At 42.6% G+C, this 15,879-nt stretch overlaps 1 protein-coding gene across 3 annotated transcripts in view; it reads right to left on the reverse strand.

Annotated features, from left to right (window-relative positions):
- Nucleotides 1-15,879, reverse strand: part of LOC125457041 (suppressor of tumorigenicity 14 protein homolog) — a 56,513-nt gene that overhangs the window by 19,558 nt on the left and 21,076 nt on the right. For all 3 annotated transcript variants that reach the window (XM_059650269.1, XM_059650268.1, XM_059650270.1), the window contains exon 8: nt 3,068-3,198. In XM_059650269.1, coding sequence (XP_059506252.1) covers nt 3,068-3,198 — 131 coding nt within the window. The remainder of the gene's footprint in view (nt 1-3,067; nt 3,199-15,879) is intronic.

Below are 15,879 nucleotides of genomic sequence, written 5' to 3' on the forward strand. Positions count from 1 at the left end.
TGGGCAATCTTACTTCTTTCCCCATTCTTAAACTTTTGCACTTGTGTTGCATGTAAACTCCATGTGCAGACATCTCTAGGCTCTCCCCTGAAATATGTATGTTGTCAGTCTCTAAACTCGGGTCTGCAAATGTGAAGTTAATATACATTTTTTAGCCAGCCTTCTGCTCCGTTTCACCGTAATGTTAATCTGGCAAACATGGATTTAGTAAAAGGAAGAAGTAGGAGCTGGTTTATCTTCTATGTAGGTTAATTCACAATACCATACAAAGTACAAAAATAAGCCATTTTTTCTTCCATAGGCCAGGTACTTGACAGTGATTTTTTTTTCCTAGTGTGTCTCCTAATCCTCCCCCAATTTATCAACTGCTCTTAATCACAAACAGAACATGCCTATTATACACACGAAACAACATTTAGAGGTGAACTACTGTCCATGTCTGGGACGGACCCTTCACATTTCGTGCATTCCATGCTTGATAATCTATTGTACACTGATGCAGTTTTAGTCATTAGCTGCTTACTATTGTTAAACATTTCAGCCCTGTTCCAACAAATGTCAAGAGATGAAGAAAATTATGGCATAAAAACAACATAAATGACTAAAAACTTTTTACATCTAGTTATTCCTCATGCTGTTACGAAAATTACAGATTCTTTAAAAAGAATGCAGATTCCCCAGTTTCCCTATCTTATAGAACTAGATTAACAAAACATGAGAGATAATGGGAACTGCAGATGCTGGAGAATTCCAAGATAATAAAATATGAGGCTGAATGAACACAGCAGGCCAAGCAGCATCTCAGGAGCACAAAAGCTGACGTTTCGGGCCTAGACCCTTCAGAGAGGGGGATGGGGAGAGGGAACTGGAATAAATAGGGAGAGAGGGGGAGGCGGACCGAAGATGGAGAGTAAAGAAGATAGGTGGAGAGAGTATAGGTGGGGAGGTAGGGAGGGGATAGGTCAGTCCAGGGAAGACGGACAGGTCAAGGAGGTGGGATGAGGTTAGTTGGTAGATGCGGGTGCGGCTTGGGGTGGGAGGAAGGGATGGGTGAGAGGAAGAGCCGGTTAGGGAGGCAGAGACAGGTTGGACTGGTTTTGGGATGCAGTGGGTGGGGGGGGGGGGGAAGAGCTGGGCTGGTTGTGTGGTGCAGTGGGGGGAGGGGACGAACTAGGCTGGTTTAGGGATGCAGTAGGGGAAGGGGAGATTTTGAAACTGGTGAAGTCCACATTGATACCATATGGCTGCAGGGTTCCCAGGCGGAATATGAGTTGCTGTTCCTGCAACCTTCGGGTGGCATCATTGTGGCAGTGCAGGAGGCCCATGATGGACATGTCATCTAGAGAATGGGAGGGGGAGTGGAAATGGTTTGCGACTGGGAGGTGCAGTTGTTTGTTGCGAACTGAGCGGAGGTGTTCTGCAAAGCGGTCCCCAAGCCTCCGCTTGGTTTCCCCAATGTAGAGGAAGCCGCACCGGGTACAGTGGATGCAGTATACCACATTAAGCACACCTGCACATCTGCCAATGTGGTATACTGCATCCACTGTACCCAGTGCGGCTTCCTCTACATTGGGGAAACCAAGCGGAGGCTTGGGGACCGCTTTGCAGAACACCTCCGCTCAGTTCGCAACAAACAACTGCACCTCCCAGTCGCAAACCATTTCCACTCTCCCTCCCATTCTCTCGATGACATGTCCATCATGGGCCTCCTGCACTGCCACAATGATGCCATCCGAAGGTTGCAGGAACAGCAACTCATATTCCGCCTGGGAACCCTGCAGCCATATAGTATCAATGTGGACTTCACCAGTTTCAAAATCTCCCCTTCCCCTACTGCATCCCTAAACCAGCCTAGTTCGTCCCCTCCCCCCACTGCACCACACAACCAGCCCAGCTCTTCCCCCCCCACCCACTGCATCCTAAAACCAGTCCAACCTGTCTCTGCCTCCCTAACCGGCTCTTCCTCTCACCCATCCTTTCCTCCCACCCCAAGCCGCACCCGCATCTACCTACTAACCTCATCCCACCTCCTTGACCTGTCCGTCTTCCCTGGACTGACCTATCCCCTCCCTACCTCCCCACCTATACTCTCTCCACCTATCTTCTTTACTCTCCATCTTCGGTCCACCTCCCCCTCTCTCCCTATTTATTCCAGTTCCCTCTCCCCATCCCCCTCTCTGATGAAGGGTCTAGGCCCGAAACGTCAGCTTTTGTGCTCCTGAGATGCTGCTTGGCCTGCTGTGTTCATCCAGCCTCACATTTTATTATCTAACAAAACATGAATCTAGTTTCTGCACTTAAGAATTACTACTTATTACAAAGAGATTCTAGCCACAGGTAAACAATTGAGAATCTGTATCTGATGCTACACCCTTATAAACTCCTCCACCCCACACAGACAAAGACATAAGAAAAAATGGGTTTCATGGACAGAGGGAAAGATGGAGAAGGACATTAATGGCACCTATCCTCAATCTTCTTTCTCCTGGTATTTTCATTGATTATGTCTCTGACTTAGTGGTTATAAGTCACAACTTACAGAAAGCGGTGAGGGAAATAAATTGGCTTTCTTCAAGCTGAAGAGAAAGACAGCTCTTTGTTTTCCAGAAGTCTGACATTCACACCCACGATGTTCAGCTATCTGATGGCCAATCAAATTTATTGGCAGGCAAAAGACTTTGTAACTAACAAATGGTCACCATTTCTCAAATTAAATGGTGACCTAATGCCACCTGAATCTCCAATGTACACATTGCTTAGCCCCAGCTTGTCTGCAACTAGACTTTCCTACACTTAAATAAATAGCATTTTAAATACTTAAAAGGACTGTCAACGTGCAGCAATCCTTTTTACAAGTATTAGTTTTAAAAACAGACCTTTTTATTTCAATTCACAATCAAACAAAAATAAAAAGATATGCTCGTTAAACTACTTATCAATCATTATAGGAATAATTGAAGAAACTTTGCCCCTACTATTTTGAATTGTAATGCATAACAAAACTAATGACTCAAGGTCTAAAGGAATTACTTTTCTGTAAAAAGGAAGAACAATTTATTCTCCTTACCTGTTGTTGGTACTTGCAGAAATGTAATTGAATATTGTGAAAGGTCACACTCTGTCAGTCTAAAAGTGACTAATAGCATGTTCCCAGAAGTAATAATCTCATTTGTAATAGATAGACCAGTTTGGCTGAACCTGTAAGCAAGAATATTTTATATTACCTTAATGAAGTAATTTTTCTGAACAGAAAGTTTTACACAGAAAATAAAATAAACATTTTAATTGTAAAAAAGTGTCAGAATAAGTCAATGGAATTTGAGTTCATGGAATATCAAGAGCATTATCAGTGAGTCATTTACAAAAATACTTCAATAGGACTGGATTTAAGTTTTTGTATTCCACAGCATTACAGCTACAAATTACATCAATTATTTGATCTCAGTCATAAAACTGAGGGCCAAAGACAGGGACCTCCCACATTGGAAAATCCCATGTCTCTATCATTGAGTGGAAACAATAGGTCATACTTTGAATCCCAACTATGGCCTTAGAAATGGAGCTGTTGAGCTCATTTAACACATTCTTGCAGGTTGGAGAAACATTGCACATATCATAAAACCACCAGCCTCTGGCCTGCGATGCAAGTTGAATTCCATAGGTCTTGATAATTAGCATACCATTGAATAGTTCTACCCCGCAGACTCTGGCAAAGTTGTTGATGGAAATTTTGGATAGGTAGTGTAAAATAGGTGAAATATATTTTTTCTGAAAAAAATGGCCTAAAGCTATTTAACAGTCTTGGTAGTCTAACAAGTGAGAAGTTTTTTTCACATTTGTCTTGGTGGTTTACACATGCAGTGTAACAAACCTCAACAGAAATATTTTATACACCACAATTTACTAGTACCTGTACATATTATATTAGACTAACAGTTATTTCAACAACTGATGTTTGAAATAGAGTTGACAATTGTCCACATTTGTATGGACAGCACAGATTTGCAACTTCTGTTTGTGTGGTTAACCCACAAGTTAACAAGTTGGCTGTTGCAACAATTTAAACTCCTTTAAAAGTTCATAGCATCTACCTTGTGGTAAAACCCTGGAATTGCCCATTCATTCTAAGTAACAAGGAAATGTCATCAAGCATGATATTTAGTTCACAGTAATCTGAGAGTCAAATGGCATGTTGTCCAAAGTGCTGTTAGTCTCAACTGCAAGGGCATTGGCAGTTTCATTCTTGGTGCACCTACTTAAAATATTATTACCTAACCTTCATTAAGGTTAAGGAGTTATGACCATTTTCACTTCTAATACTTGGCCAACAGTGTGGGGGCTCAGTTGTAAAACCTGCATGCTTTTCACCCATTGACAGAATTATAGTTAGACCTCCACCATAAGGTTTGATACTTGACCACACAAACACAAGTCATTTCCTCTCAAAAATAAGCATTATGCAGAACATTCCATTTACTGTAAAGATGCACATTCCTGTTCTTTTACCCTCTCTCCTGCATCCTGTGATGAAGAATCTCAGGCAGGCCTCTGCTGACAAAATCAAACCTGTGGCCAGTAGTTTTTCCAACGGAACACAACCAAAGCTTTGAAAGCTTCAACATAATGCTAAAGAGACCTGCAGCACAACAGCATGAACAAGCTTGTACAATACTTATAGCAATGCATCAAAAATTATAGAAACTTTCCCACCATAGGCCCACTTTACTGAAATGAAACCAACACTGTTCTACAAAGAAAGAAAATCTGCATCAAATTAGCCCCTATTTCCCTTTGTTGTTTTTAACTGGCCCTGACTGAGTGGGCTGAAGGATCTTTTTAATATGCTGTAGACCTCTATGACTGTTTATAATCAACTTGTTCAAAGATGTTATAATGTGCTTGTAGTGTGGATGGGACTTGAACCTGGGTCTCCTAACTCAGAAGTAGAATTGTTACAAGTGTGCCACAAGGATTGAATTGAACTGAGATAACAAAATGTGAGGCTGGATGAACACAGCAGGCCAAGCAGCATCTCAGGAGCACAAAAGCTGACGTTTCGGGCCTAGACCCTTCATCAGAGAGGGGGATGGGGTGAGGGTTCTGGAATAAATAGGGAGAGAGGGGGAGGCGGACCGAAGATGGAGAGAAAAGAAGATAGGTGGAGAGAGTTTAGGTGGGGAGGTAGGGAGGGGATAGGTCAGTCCAGGGAAGAAGGACAGGTCAAGGAGGTGGGATGAGGTTAGTAGGTAGATGGGGGTGCGGCTTGGGGTGGGAGGAAGGGATGGGTGAGAGGAAGAACAGGTTAGGGAGGCAGAGACAGGTTGGACTGGTTTTGGGATGCAGTGGGTGGAGGGGAAGAGCTGGGCTGGTTTAGGGATGCGGTGGGGGAAGGGGAGATTTTGAAGCTCGAGAAGTCCACATTGATACCATTAGGCTGCAGGGTTCCCAAGCGGAAAATGAGTTGCTGTTCCTGCAACCTTCGGGTGGCATCATTGTGGCACTGCAGGAGGCCCATGATGGACATGTCATCTAAAGAATGGGAGGGGGAGTGGAAATGGTTGGCGACTGTGAGGTGCAGTTGATACCATTAGGCTGCAGACAAACAATGTGGACTTCACCAGCTTCAAAATCTCCCCTTCCCCCACCGCATCCCTAAACCAGCCCAGTTCGTCCCCTCCCCCCACCGCACCACACAACCAGCCCAGCTCTTCCCCTCCACCCACTGCATCCCAAAACCAATCCAACCTGTCTCTGCCTCCCTAACCTGTTCTTCCTCTCACCCATCCCTTCCTCCCACCCCAAGCCGCACCCGCATCTACCTACTAAACTCATCCCACCTCCTTGACCTGTCCGTCTTCCCTGGACTGACCTATCCCCTCCCTACACTCTCTCTACCTTCAGTCCGCCTCCCCCTCTCTCCCTATTTATTCCAGAACCCTCTTCCCACCCCCCTCTCTGATGAAGGCTCTAGGCCCGAAACGTCAGTTTTTGTGCTCCTGAGATGCTGCTTGGCCTGCTGTGTTCATCCAGCCTCACATTTTGTTATCTTGGATTCTCCAGCATCTGCAGTTCCCATTTTCTTTGAATTGAACTGAATTGGGTTTATTGTCACATGTACTCATAAGTACAGTGAAAAATTTACAAGTCACCACTTACAGTGCCATCTTAAGTACAAAGGTACCTCGAGGGAGCCTGAGAAACGGCTACCACATCCAAGGAAGGCAGCAGGCGCGCAAATTACCCACTCCCGACTCGGGGAGGTAGTGACGAAAAATAACAATACAGGACTCTTTCGAGGCCCTGTAATTGGAATGAGTACACTTTAAATCCTTTAACGAGGATCTATTGGAGGGCAAGTCTGGTGCCAGCAGCCGCGGTAATTCCAGCTCCAATAGCGTATATTAAAGCTGCTGCAGTTAAAAAGCTCGTAGTTGGATCTTGGGATCGAGCTGGCGGTCCGCCGCGAGGCGAGCTACCGCCTGTCCCAGCCCTTGCCTCTCGGCGCTCCCTTGATGCTCTTAGCTGAGTGTCCTGGGGGTCCGAAGCGTTTACTTTGAAAAAATTAGAGTGTTCAAAGCAGGCCGGTCGCCTGAATACTCCAGCTAGGAATAATGGAATAGGACCCCGGTTCTATTTTGTTGGTTTTTGGAACTGAGGCTATGATTAAGAGGGACGGCCGGGGGCATTCGTATTGTGCCGCTAGAGGAGAAATTCTTGGACCGGCGCAAGACAAACAAAAGCGAAAGCATTTGCCAAGAATGTTTTCATTAATCAAGAACGAAAGTCGGAGGTTCGAAGACGATCAGATACCGTCGTAGTTCTGACCATAAACGATGCCGACTAGCGATCCGGCGGCGTTATTCCCATGACCCGCCGGGCAGCTTCCGGGAGAACCTCATCCCACCTCCTTGACCTGTCCGTCTTCCCTGGACTGACCTATCCCTTCCCTACCTCCCCACCTACACTCTCTCCACCTATCTTCTTTACTCTCCATCTTCGGTCCGCCTCCCCCTCTCTCCCTATTTATTCCAGTTCCCTCTCCCCATCTCCCTCTCTGATGAAGGGTCTAGGCCCGAAACGTCAGCTTTTGTGCTCCTGAGATGCTGCTCGGCCTGCTGTGTTCATCCAGCCTCACATTTTATTATCTTGGAATTCTCCAGCATCTGCAGTTCCCATTATCTCTGATACCTAGGTACTATCTTAGTTAAAAAGTAGAAAATAAGGAAAACAAACTTAAAATGTTAAACATTGTAGCCTTTCTTACTAAAAATAGAAAAACTTAGAGATATAGTTACCAGCACAGTCTTTAAGCGCTTGGTCATGATGTTTCGCACTCCTCTCAAGGGCTCAACCTCACTCTCTACAGGCCACATACTGACCCCTCTCAACCAAGCATACACGGTGTGCAAATATCCACCAACACTATCCACTAATAACAGCAGCCAACCTATACACCAACATCATTCATCTTGGGACCATTCCCTGCGGTCTCTGACTCTTAAGATTGGGACTCCTTTCCATGCAACATTAGGTGTGTTGGCAGTAGCTCAAGGCAGCAACTCACCACTGGCTCAGAGGCAATTAAAGATGAGTAATAAATGCTGGCTTTGTCAGCAGTGCTCAGACCCCCATAAATAAACCTTTTCTGAAAGAACCCTCCCCTCAAGTCATTAAATATTGGTAGAACTTACAACCATTATGTTCTATCAGCTGAGGCAGCAGGGGTTGATTGTGAGCCCTTACACCCAGCTCTCTAGCTGTGTAGCATGATGCATATAAAATGGAATGTTTTCATGAATGAAAGCACCTCAGTATTATCTCCAATCAGGGTTCATGGAAAGTTCATACTGTTCAACTTAATAGGACAGTTCCTATTTTATCTGTTAAAAATAGGAAGTGTGGTAGTAATGAGCAACTTAAAATGAAACAATACTGGTTGGACTTCTGAGGAACAAAATGAATGAAAAATCCAGGATACACACTTTTCTCATAAGACCACACATAGCATTATATATACATATCTTTCTAAAAAAAAATTAGTACTTTCTAATAGTTGCCTGTTAGTGGCAAGTAGATAGTTGTTTGTTAGCTATTTTTTGTAAAGCGTACAAGATATGGTTTTGACTCTTTTCATACTTATGTTCTATGTTGACTTTAATTAAAATGAAGAGAACCATTAATGTGACAAGCGAACAAGCATCACATGAAAATCAAAGGCTGTCTGGAACACAGTGTATTTCGAAAGGATAAATGTTCAGCACACACTTAAGGAAAAGTTGATTAAATATAGAAGACATTCAGCCAACTTCTCACAAAGTTTAGCAAAATGAACAAGAGAAAAGCAATATAAAATTACAAATGTATTTCTATGGCAACATTTCTGTCTCAGGCCTGTTGCGGTGCTCTAACACTGATTGCTTGAGGAGCAGCATTTCATCTTCCACCTAGGTACCTTAGAGATTTCAGGTGTCAGCATCATGGTTAATAATTTGATACCATAAATTCCCTCCTCTATTTTCATCTCCTGTGCCCATACTTAGGTCTTGCTTTGTATGGGTTGCTCCCAGCACAGCCAACAAATTTTCAATCATTTTCATTTCAAACCAATTTCCAATCATTTATCTTCTCATTAGTACACTACCAGCATTTCTCTCTCTTTTTCAGGTCATCATCACCAACAATCTCCATTTCCTCTGTTCACTTCTCATCCTCCACTAGTCCATCAGCGTATATACTACCTTTTCCATTATGAAGAGGAGTCACTGGACTCTAAATGTTAACTCTTATTCCGCTCTCTAGATGCTGTCAGGCCTGCTAAGTTTCACTAGCACTTCCTGTTTTTGTTAAAGAATAAGATGGGTACACCTAAGGTATTCCCCACCTACCCCTCCTCAAATGCTATTATTTTGTGACACCAAACAGACATGCACTGACATTGTATTTAAGGGATGTTTAGACCTGGATAAAAGGAGTGATCAGATTAAGGGCAAATTGAAAGAGTATGTTTTCATGATGGATGAGAACAATTGGTAGAGAGAGGAAAGCAATCCACCAAGCCTGACTAGAAACCATCAACAGTCAAGATGATGTGACTCTCTAGTACATATTTAGCAATGTTCGGCATCATGCTTGCATTCTTGCTCAGTAGAAAGTAAAATTATTAGCAGGACATGCAGACAAATTATGGGTCAAAATTATGTAGAAGTTATGGGTCCCCCAAAAATCTTTTAGCATTTCCTACATAGCATGAGGCTCATTTAACTGATTCCTGGAACAGTTGTTATTTCCCCAAATGTAAATCATTTCACCAGTAAAATGAAAGTGACAATTAAGACCACCAAGACCACTATAATCCCACAAGTGGATTAAAGGACCAGATAAATAACCATGTTTACCTTATTATCAACAGGGTTTAAAAAAGAAAAGTTTTGCTCCAAAAACAAAAATTTTCCTGGAGATAAAGTTTGGCAGGCAGGAAAACAATTATACTAATGTTATGAATAATTGTTCCATGTCCATTGACCCAGAGGATTCTAGGCTACCAGCCCAAGAAATAAACTATATCCACCAGTGCTCAGAGGGCAATCCTCATCAAGTGGTCCTTACAGACAGCAGTCCACACGAGGGAGCTGTCTTCTTCAGAAGGAAAATAGAGAAGAGATTGAGGGAAGATCCAAGGAAGAAAACTTGAACATCTGGGAAAGATAGCTACAGCTAGAGCATCCTTCCAAATTTAGGTAATTAGTTACATTGTCAACTGCCTGTTCTCCACTGATACCTGTGAGCCATCCTCAATTGTCATAGATTGTATACTTAGGATACATTAGTTAACCGTGTGCACATCTAAACTTCTGCTTAGAAACTTAAACTGGGAATTCCTTGCAAATGGTCAACTGATTATATTTAGTGTCAGTGGTCAGGAACTCCTAAAATCTAATAACAGAAGAAAAGATTGTTCTTTAGAAAACCTAGCAAAGTGAAAAGCCAACAGGCTGAAGACTGCATTTCAATCTATTCCATCCTTATTCTTCACCTACACTTAGCACAATGAAAATGCACAGCTTTCATTTGCATCTCCTGTATCACACCAGAACATGCATACAGCAACAAAAACCTTCCACTGAAAACAATGCCAAATCTTTCAAATTATTTATACTCCAAGATCCTGACACTGATCCAGCTCCCTCGAAGCCAGCCGTCAGTAAGCAAGAGTCTTTGACACTCCTGTTTATATCTGTGGGCCAAGGCTTCCTGATTGGACCAAAATACACGCACTGATCTGAGAACTCATATTCTATGAGGTCCAGCTGGCTGAACTTGTTACAATCACTACAAGCTATAATTGAAGAAAATTGCCCTATGTCATGTTGATTGGTCATAAATTGAAACTAGTAGTTAGAGGAAATTATGCAAAACTGAAAACAAAACTCATGTTTGTTAAAACCATAAATATTTATGCAATGAAAACATTTCTTACACGTGTAAGGCAACACATTTATCACCAGGAGTTTCAAAAATCATTCATTAGCGATATCATTATGCCATTTCATTTGAAAGCATGTAAGATTCATTGTTCATAAGCAATAGATGTTAGGGGAGTGACAGTACCACTTAGGATGTCAAGAATCACATACTTCAGTGACCTGAGGTTGTCAAGTGCATGAACAGAACTGTGTATGGTGATTATAACAAAGAATTCTTTGAATCAATGGCCCCAATGTTTACTGTAGAAGGGTTTCAGAACAGGGGAGAAATTATGTCCAAGAAACCTGAGGTTCTCCCCAAGTGTCTTTCGTTTTAACAGTGTCATTTCCCCCCCAATCTCTGCCTGAATACCTGGATAAATGACAGGTGTAGTTACTTTTTGGGTGAAAGTGCTGGAAAAGGCTGCAGCCGAGAAGCAGTTAGGTATTGTAGTGGTTGGGAAATGTCTTTTTTGTGGAAGGGAATGGGGAGATCCAAATTAAGTGTTAGGGAAGGAATGCAAGGATATTTCTGAAGAGTGGAATATTCAGCAGTGATCATCCTTCATCATGTCTGCCACTTCCAGGGTGATTCTGTCAATTCCGTTCAGCATTCTAAAGGGCCAGTTCTCTCCACAACACCCTCAGCCATTCCTCAATCCCCTCAAAAAACCCTCCCTTCCTCAAAGCATATTCCATTCAAGTGCACCAAATGTGTCATGTTTCATTTCACCTTCTCTCACCATCCACTGTGTCAAACACTCTTTTCAAGTGAAACAGCAATTTACGCATATTTCACTCAGTTTAGAATGCAACGTTCCCTGCTCATAATGAGGCTTATGTCACATGAGGGAGAAATAGTAGATTGGGTGCCCACTTTGTGAAACACCTCCATTCAGTCTGTGGTGGGATTCTGAGCTTTTAGTTGATATCATTTTAATTTTCCACCTTGTTCTCACTCAGACCTCTTTGTCCTCAGCTTCCTGCAGGGTTACACTGAAGCTCAAATCAAACTTTAGGAATACCATCCGATCTTTTAATTGATACTCTACTGCCTTCCAGAACGTGAATTAAATTGTTTTGGACTGTAATCTCTGCCTCCATGTTGTTTCTTTAGTTTTCTCCTGATTTTGCATTCAGTCAGCACATTAATCATTCTACCATTCACACTTCCTCTGGACATACCATTGGTTTACTTTTTACAATTTATTTACTTATAGGTGGTGTACATTGCTGGTTGGGCTAGCATTTATTTCGCAAGAGCTACAGCCTTGAAATACTGATGACCATTTGTTGTAGGTAGACCCATAGGGAGTCGCAGGAATTTTGTTTTCAGTGTCACTGAAGGAATGTTGATAGAAAGAACAAAGAACAGTACAGCAAAGGAACAGGGCCTTCAGCCCACCAAGCCTATGATGACACATGACACCTTTCTAAACTTAAAAATCTTTTCCTTTATGCAGTCTGTATCCCTCTTTTCCCTGCCAATTCATGTATATGTCAATTGCAACTGTATCTGCTTCCATCACCTCCTCCGGCAGCACGTTCCAGACACTTACCACCCTGATATCTGATATCTTCTTTAAACTTTTCCTGCTTTTTATCAATCTCCCTAGTGATTGACATTTCTACACCAGGAAAAAGTCTCAACCCATTCATTCTACCTCGACATCTCATAAGTTTGTAAACTTCTATCAGATCATCCATCTGCCTTTGATGTCCAAGTAAAAACAAAGTTCATCCAATTTTTTCCCAATAGTTAATACCCTCCAAATCAAGCAACATCCTGGTAAGCATGCTCTTTCTTCTCCAAAGCCTGCAAATCCTTGGAGATAGTGTGTCAACCAGAACTGTGCGCAGTACTCCAAATGTGGCCTAAATAAAGTTCTATACAGCTGAAATAAGATAACAAAGTGTGGCGCTGGATGAACACAGCAGGCCAAGCATCATCATAGAATCCAAGATAACAAATCCAGCCCCACACTTTGTTATCTTGGATTCTCCAGCATCTGCAGTTCCCATTATCTCTATACAGCTGAAATATGACTTGCCGATTTTTAAGGTCCAAGCCCCATCCACTGTCCGTCCTGCATTCAACCTTCCAAAATACATCATCTTGCATTTGTCTGGATTAAATTCCATCCGCCATTTCTCCGCCGAATTCTCCAAACTATCTAAATTCTGCAAATCTCCTCACTATCCAAAGCTCCCCCGGATCCTTGTGTCATCTGCAAACTTACAAATCAGATCCGCTACATTCTCCTCCATATATCATATTTACATATATGTATATATAGTGATATATATGACATATTTCCAAATCTGAGTTGTGAATGGTTTGAGGGAAACTTGCAGGTGGTGTTTGTATTCCCACGTATCTACTGCCTGTGTTCTGATAGATAGTAGTGCGTGTGGGTTTAGAAGGTGTTATCTAAGCATTCTTGATGAATTTCTACAGTGCATCTTGTAGGTAGTACAGCTGCTGTAAGAGTTGGTGGTAGAGGATCTGAATGCATGTGGATGTGGTGCCAATCAAGTGGCTGCTTTACCTTGGATGGTGTTCAGTTTCAAGTGTTGTGGAACTGCACTCATCCAGGCACCTGGAATGTATTCCATCATAATCCAGACTCGTACCTTGTAGATGGTGGACAGGGTTTTAATGAGTCAGGATGAGAATTATTCACCACAAGATTCCCAGCCACTGACCTGCTCTTGTAGCCGCAGTATTTATATGGCCAGTCTAAATCAGTTTCTGATAAATGGTAACAACCAGAAATTTGATAGTGAGAAATTCAGTGCTAATGATATCATTGTATTTAAGAGGTGACAGTTAGATCCTCTCTTGTTTGGCACTTGTATGGCCACCAAGACAATCTTCCTTTGTGCCAGGTGTGACTCCAGCTGAGGTACCCCCAATTTCTACTAACTCCAGTTTTGCAAGGGCACTTTTGTACTACACTCGATCAAATGTAGACTTGTATGGCTTAGAAAGGATGGACACTAGGAAGTTGTTTCCGTTAGGCAGGGAGACTAGGACCCGTGGGCACAGCCTTAGAATTAGAGGGGGTAAATTTAGAACGGAAATGAGGAGACATTTCTTCAGCCAGAGAGTGGTGGGCCTGTGGAATTCATTGCCCTGGAGTGTAGTGGAGGCCAGGACATTAAATGTCTTCAAGGCAGAGATTGATAAATTCTTGATCTCACAAGGAATCAAGGGCTACGGGGAGAGTGCAGGGAAGTGGAGTTGAAATGCCTTCCAGCAATGATTAAACGACGGAGTGGACTCCATGAGCCAAATGGTCTGACTTCCACTCCTATGTCTTATGATGACAGTGGCAGTCACACTCACATCACCTATGGAATTCAGCTCTTTTGTCTATGTTTGGACCAAGGCTATAATGAGGTCAGGAACTGAGTGGTTCAGGCAAAACTCAAACTGAGCGTCATGAAGCAGGTTTTTGCCGAGTAAGAGTTGATTGAAAGCATTGTTTATGACATCTTTCATCATTTTACTTAATGACTGAGAGAAGACCAATGGCATAGTAATTGGCCGGGTTGGATTTTTCGTGCTTTGTGTGTTCAGGAAATATCTGGGAAATGTCTACATTGTCCAATTGGTGTCAATGTTGTAGCTGTACTGGAACAGTTTGGCTACGGGTGTGGCAAGTTCTGGAGTTCAAGTCTTGAGTACTATTGCTGGAATATTTTTAGGGTCCATAGCCATTATTGCATTTAGTGCCTCTAACCATTTCTTGATATCACATGGATTGAATCAATTTGGCTGAAGTCTGTCTTCTGCGATACTGGGGACTTCTGGAGGAGGCAGAGATGAATCATTCACTTGACACTTCTCGCTGAAGATTGTTGCAAATTCAGCCTTATTTTTTGCAATGATGTGCTGGGTTCCCCTATTTTTGAGGATTGGGAGGTTTGTGGAGTCTCCTCCTCCAGTGAGATGTTCGCTTGTCCAACATCATTCATGACTAGATGTGGCAGGACTGCACATTAGATCCAATCTGTTGGTTGCTGAATCATTTAGCTTTGCTTATCACTTGCTGCTTATGCTGTTTGGTATGCAAGTAGTCTGGATTCACTACGGTGACACCTCATTTTTAGGGTACACCTAATGCTGCTCCTAGCATACACTCCCGCACTCTTCAATGAACCAAGATTGATCCTTTGGCTTGATGGTTATGGTAGAGTGAGGGTATGCCTGACCATGAGGTTATAAACTATATCGGAATACAATTCAGCTGCTGCTGATACTCCACAGGAGGTCATGGATGTCCAGTCTCAAGTTGCTAGATCTGTTCGAAGTTTATCCCATTTGGCAAATTGATAGTACCACACACCATGATGGAGTATATCCTCAATGTGAAAATGGGATTTTTTTTCTCCATGAGGGCTGTCTGGTGGTCACTCTTACGAGTGCTGTCATGGACAGATGCATCTTGGGCAAGCAAATTGGCGTGGATGAGGTCAAGTATCCATATCCCCACCTGCTGCGGATCCAGTCGAGCATTTATTTTCTTTAAGCCTTGACTGGCTCAGTTATTGGTAGTGCTGCTGAACCAATCTTGGTGATGGATATTGAAGTCACCCACACAGAGTACATTCTGTACCCTTGCCACTCTCACTGCTTCCTCTAAGTTCTGTTCAATATGGAAGAGTACTGATTCATGAGCTGAATGGAGCGGTATAGGGTCATCAGCAGGAGGTTTCCTTGCCCACGTTTGACCTGATGGGACTTCATGGGTTCTGGAGTCAACGTTGAAGACTCCTAAGGAAGATCCCACCTGATGTACCCCACAATGCCACCACTGCTGGTGGAACAGGACATAGCTAGGGATCATGATGGCACCTGTCTGGTACATTGTTTGTGAAGTATCATTCTGTAAGCATGACTGTAACAGACTGTTGCTTGACTAATCTGAGACAACTGTGACAGCAATTTCCTTCCCTAAAAGATATTAGTGAACCAGATGGGTTTTTATGATAGAAACAGAAATTTTTGTAGAAATTCAGCAGGTCTGGCAGCATCTGTGGAGAGAAAACAGAGTTATCATTTCAGGTCCAGTGACCCTCTTCAAAACTGTGTCACCAGAAGAAAGGTCACTGGATTCGATACATTAACTTAACATTTATATATCTCTGCCTTAAAAATATTCGATAACTCTGCCTCTGTCGCTGACTGAAACTCCAAAGGCACACAAGCCCAGAGAGAAAAATTCCTTTCCTCTCTGTCCTCTAAGGGTACCCCTTAATATTAATACTAGACTGACCAAGAAGAGTAAACACCTTTTCCATGTCCAACTTGTCGTCAAGACTGTTCAGGATCTTATAGACTTAAATCAAATTATCTTTACCCCCCCCAGAAAGGGAATAATTTAAATTGTGAAATTTATTAAACTAGACA

Source organism: Stegostoma tigrinum, chromosome 12, assembly GCF_030684315.1.
Source record: "Stegostoma tigrinum isolate sSteTig4 chromosome 12, sSteTig4.hap1, whole genome shotgun sequence".
NCBI classification, from domain to species: Eukaryota; Metazoa; Chordata; class Chondrichthyes; order Orectolobiformes; family Stegostomatidae; genus Stegostoma; species Stegostoma tigrinum.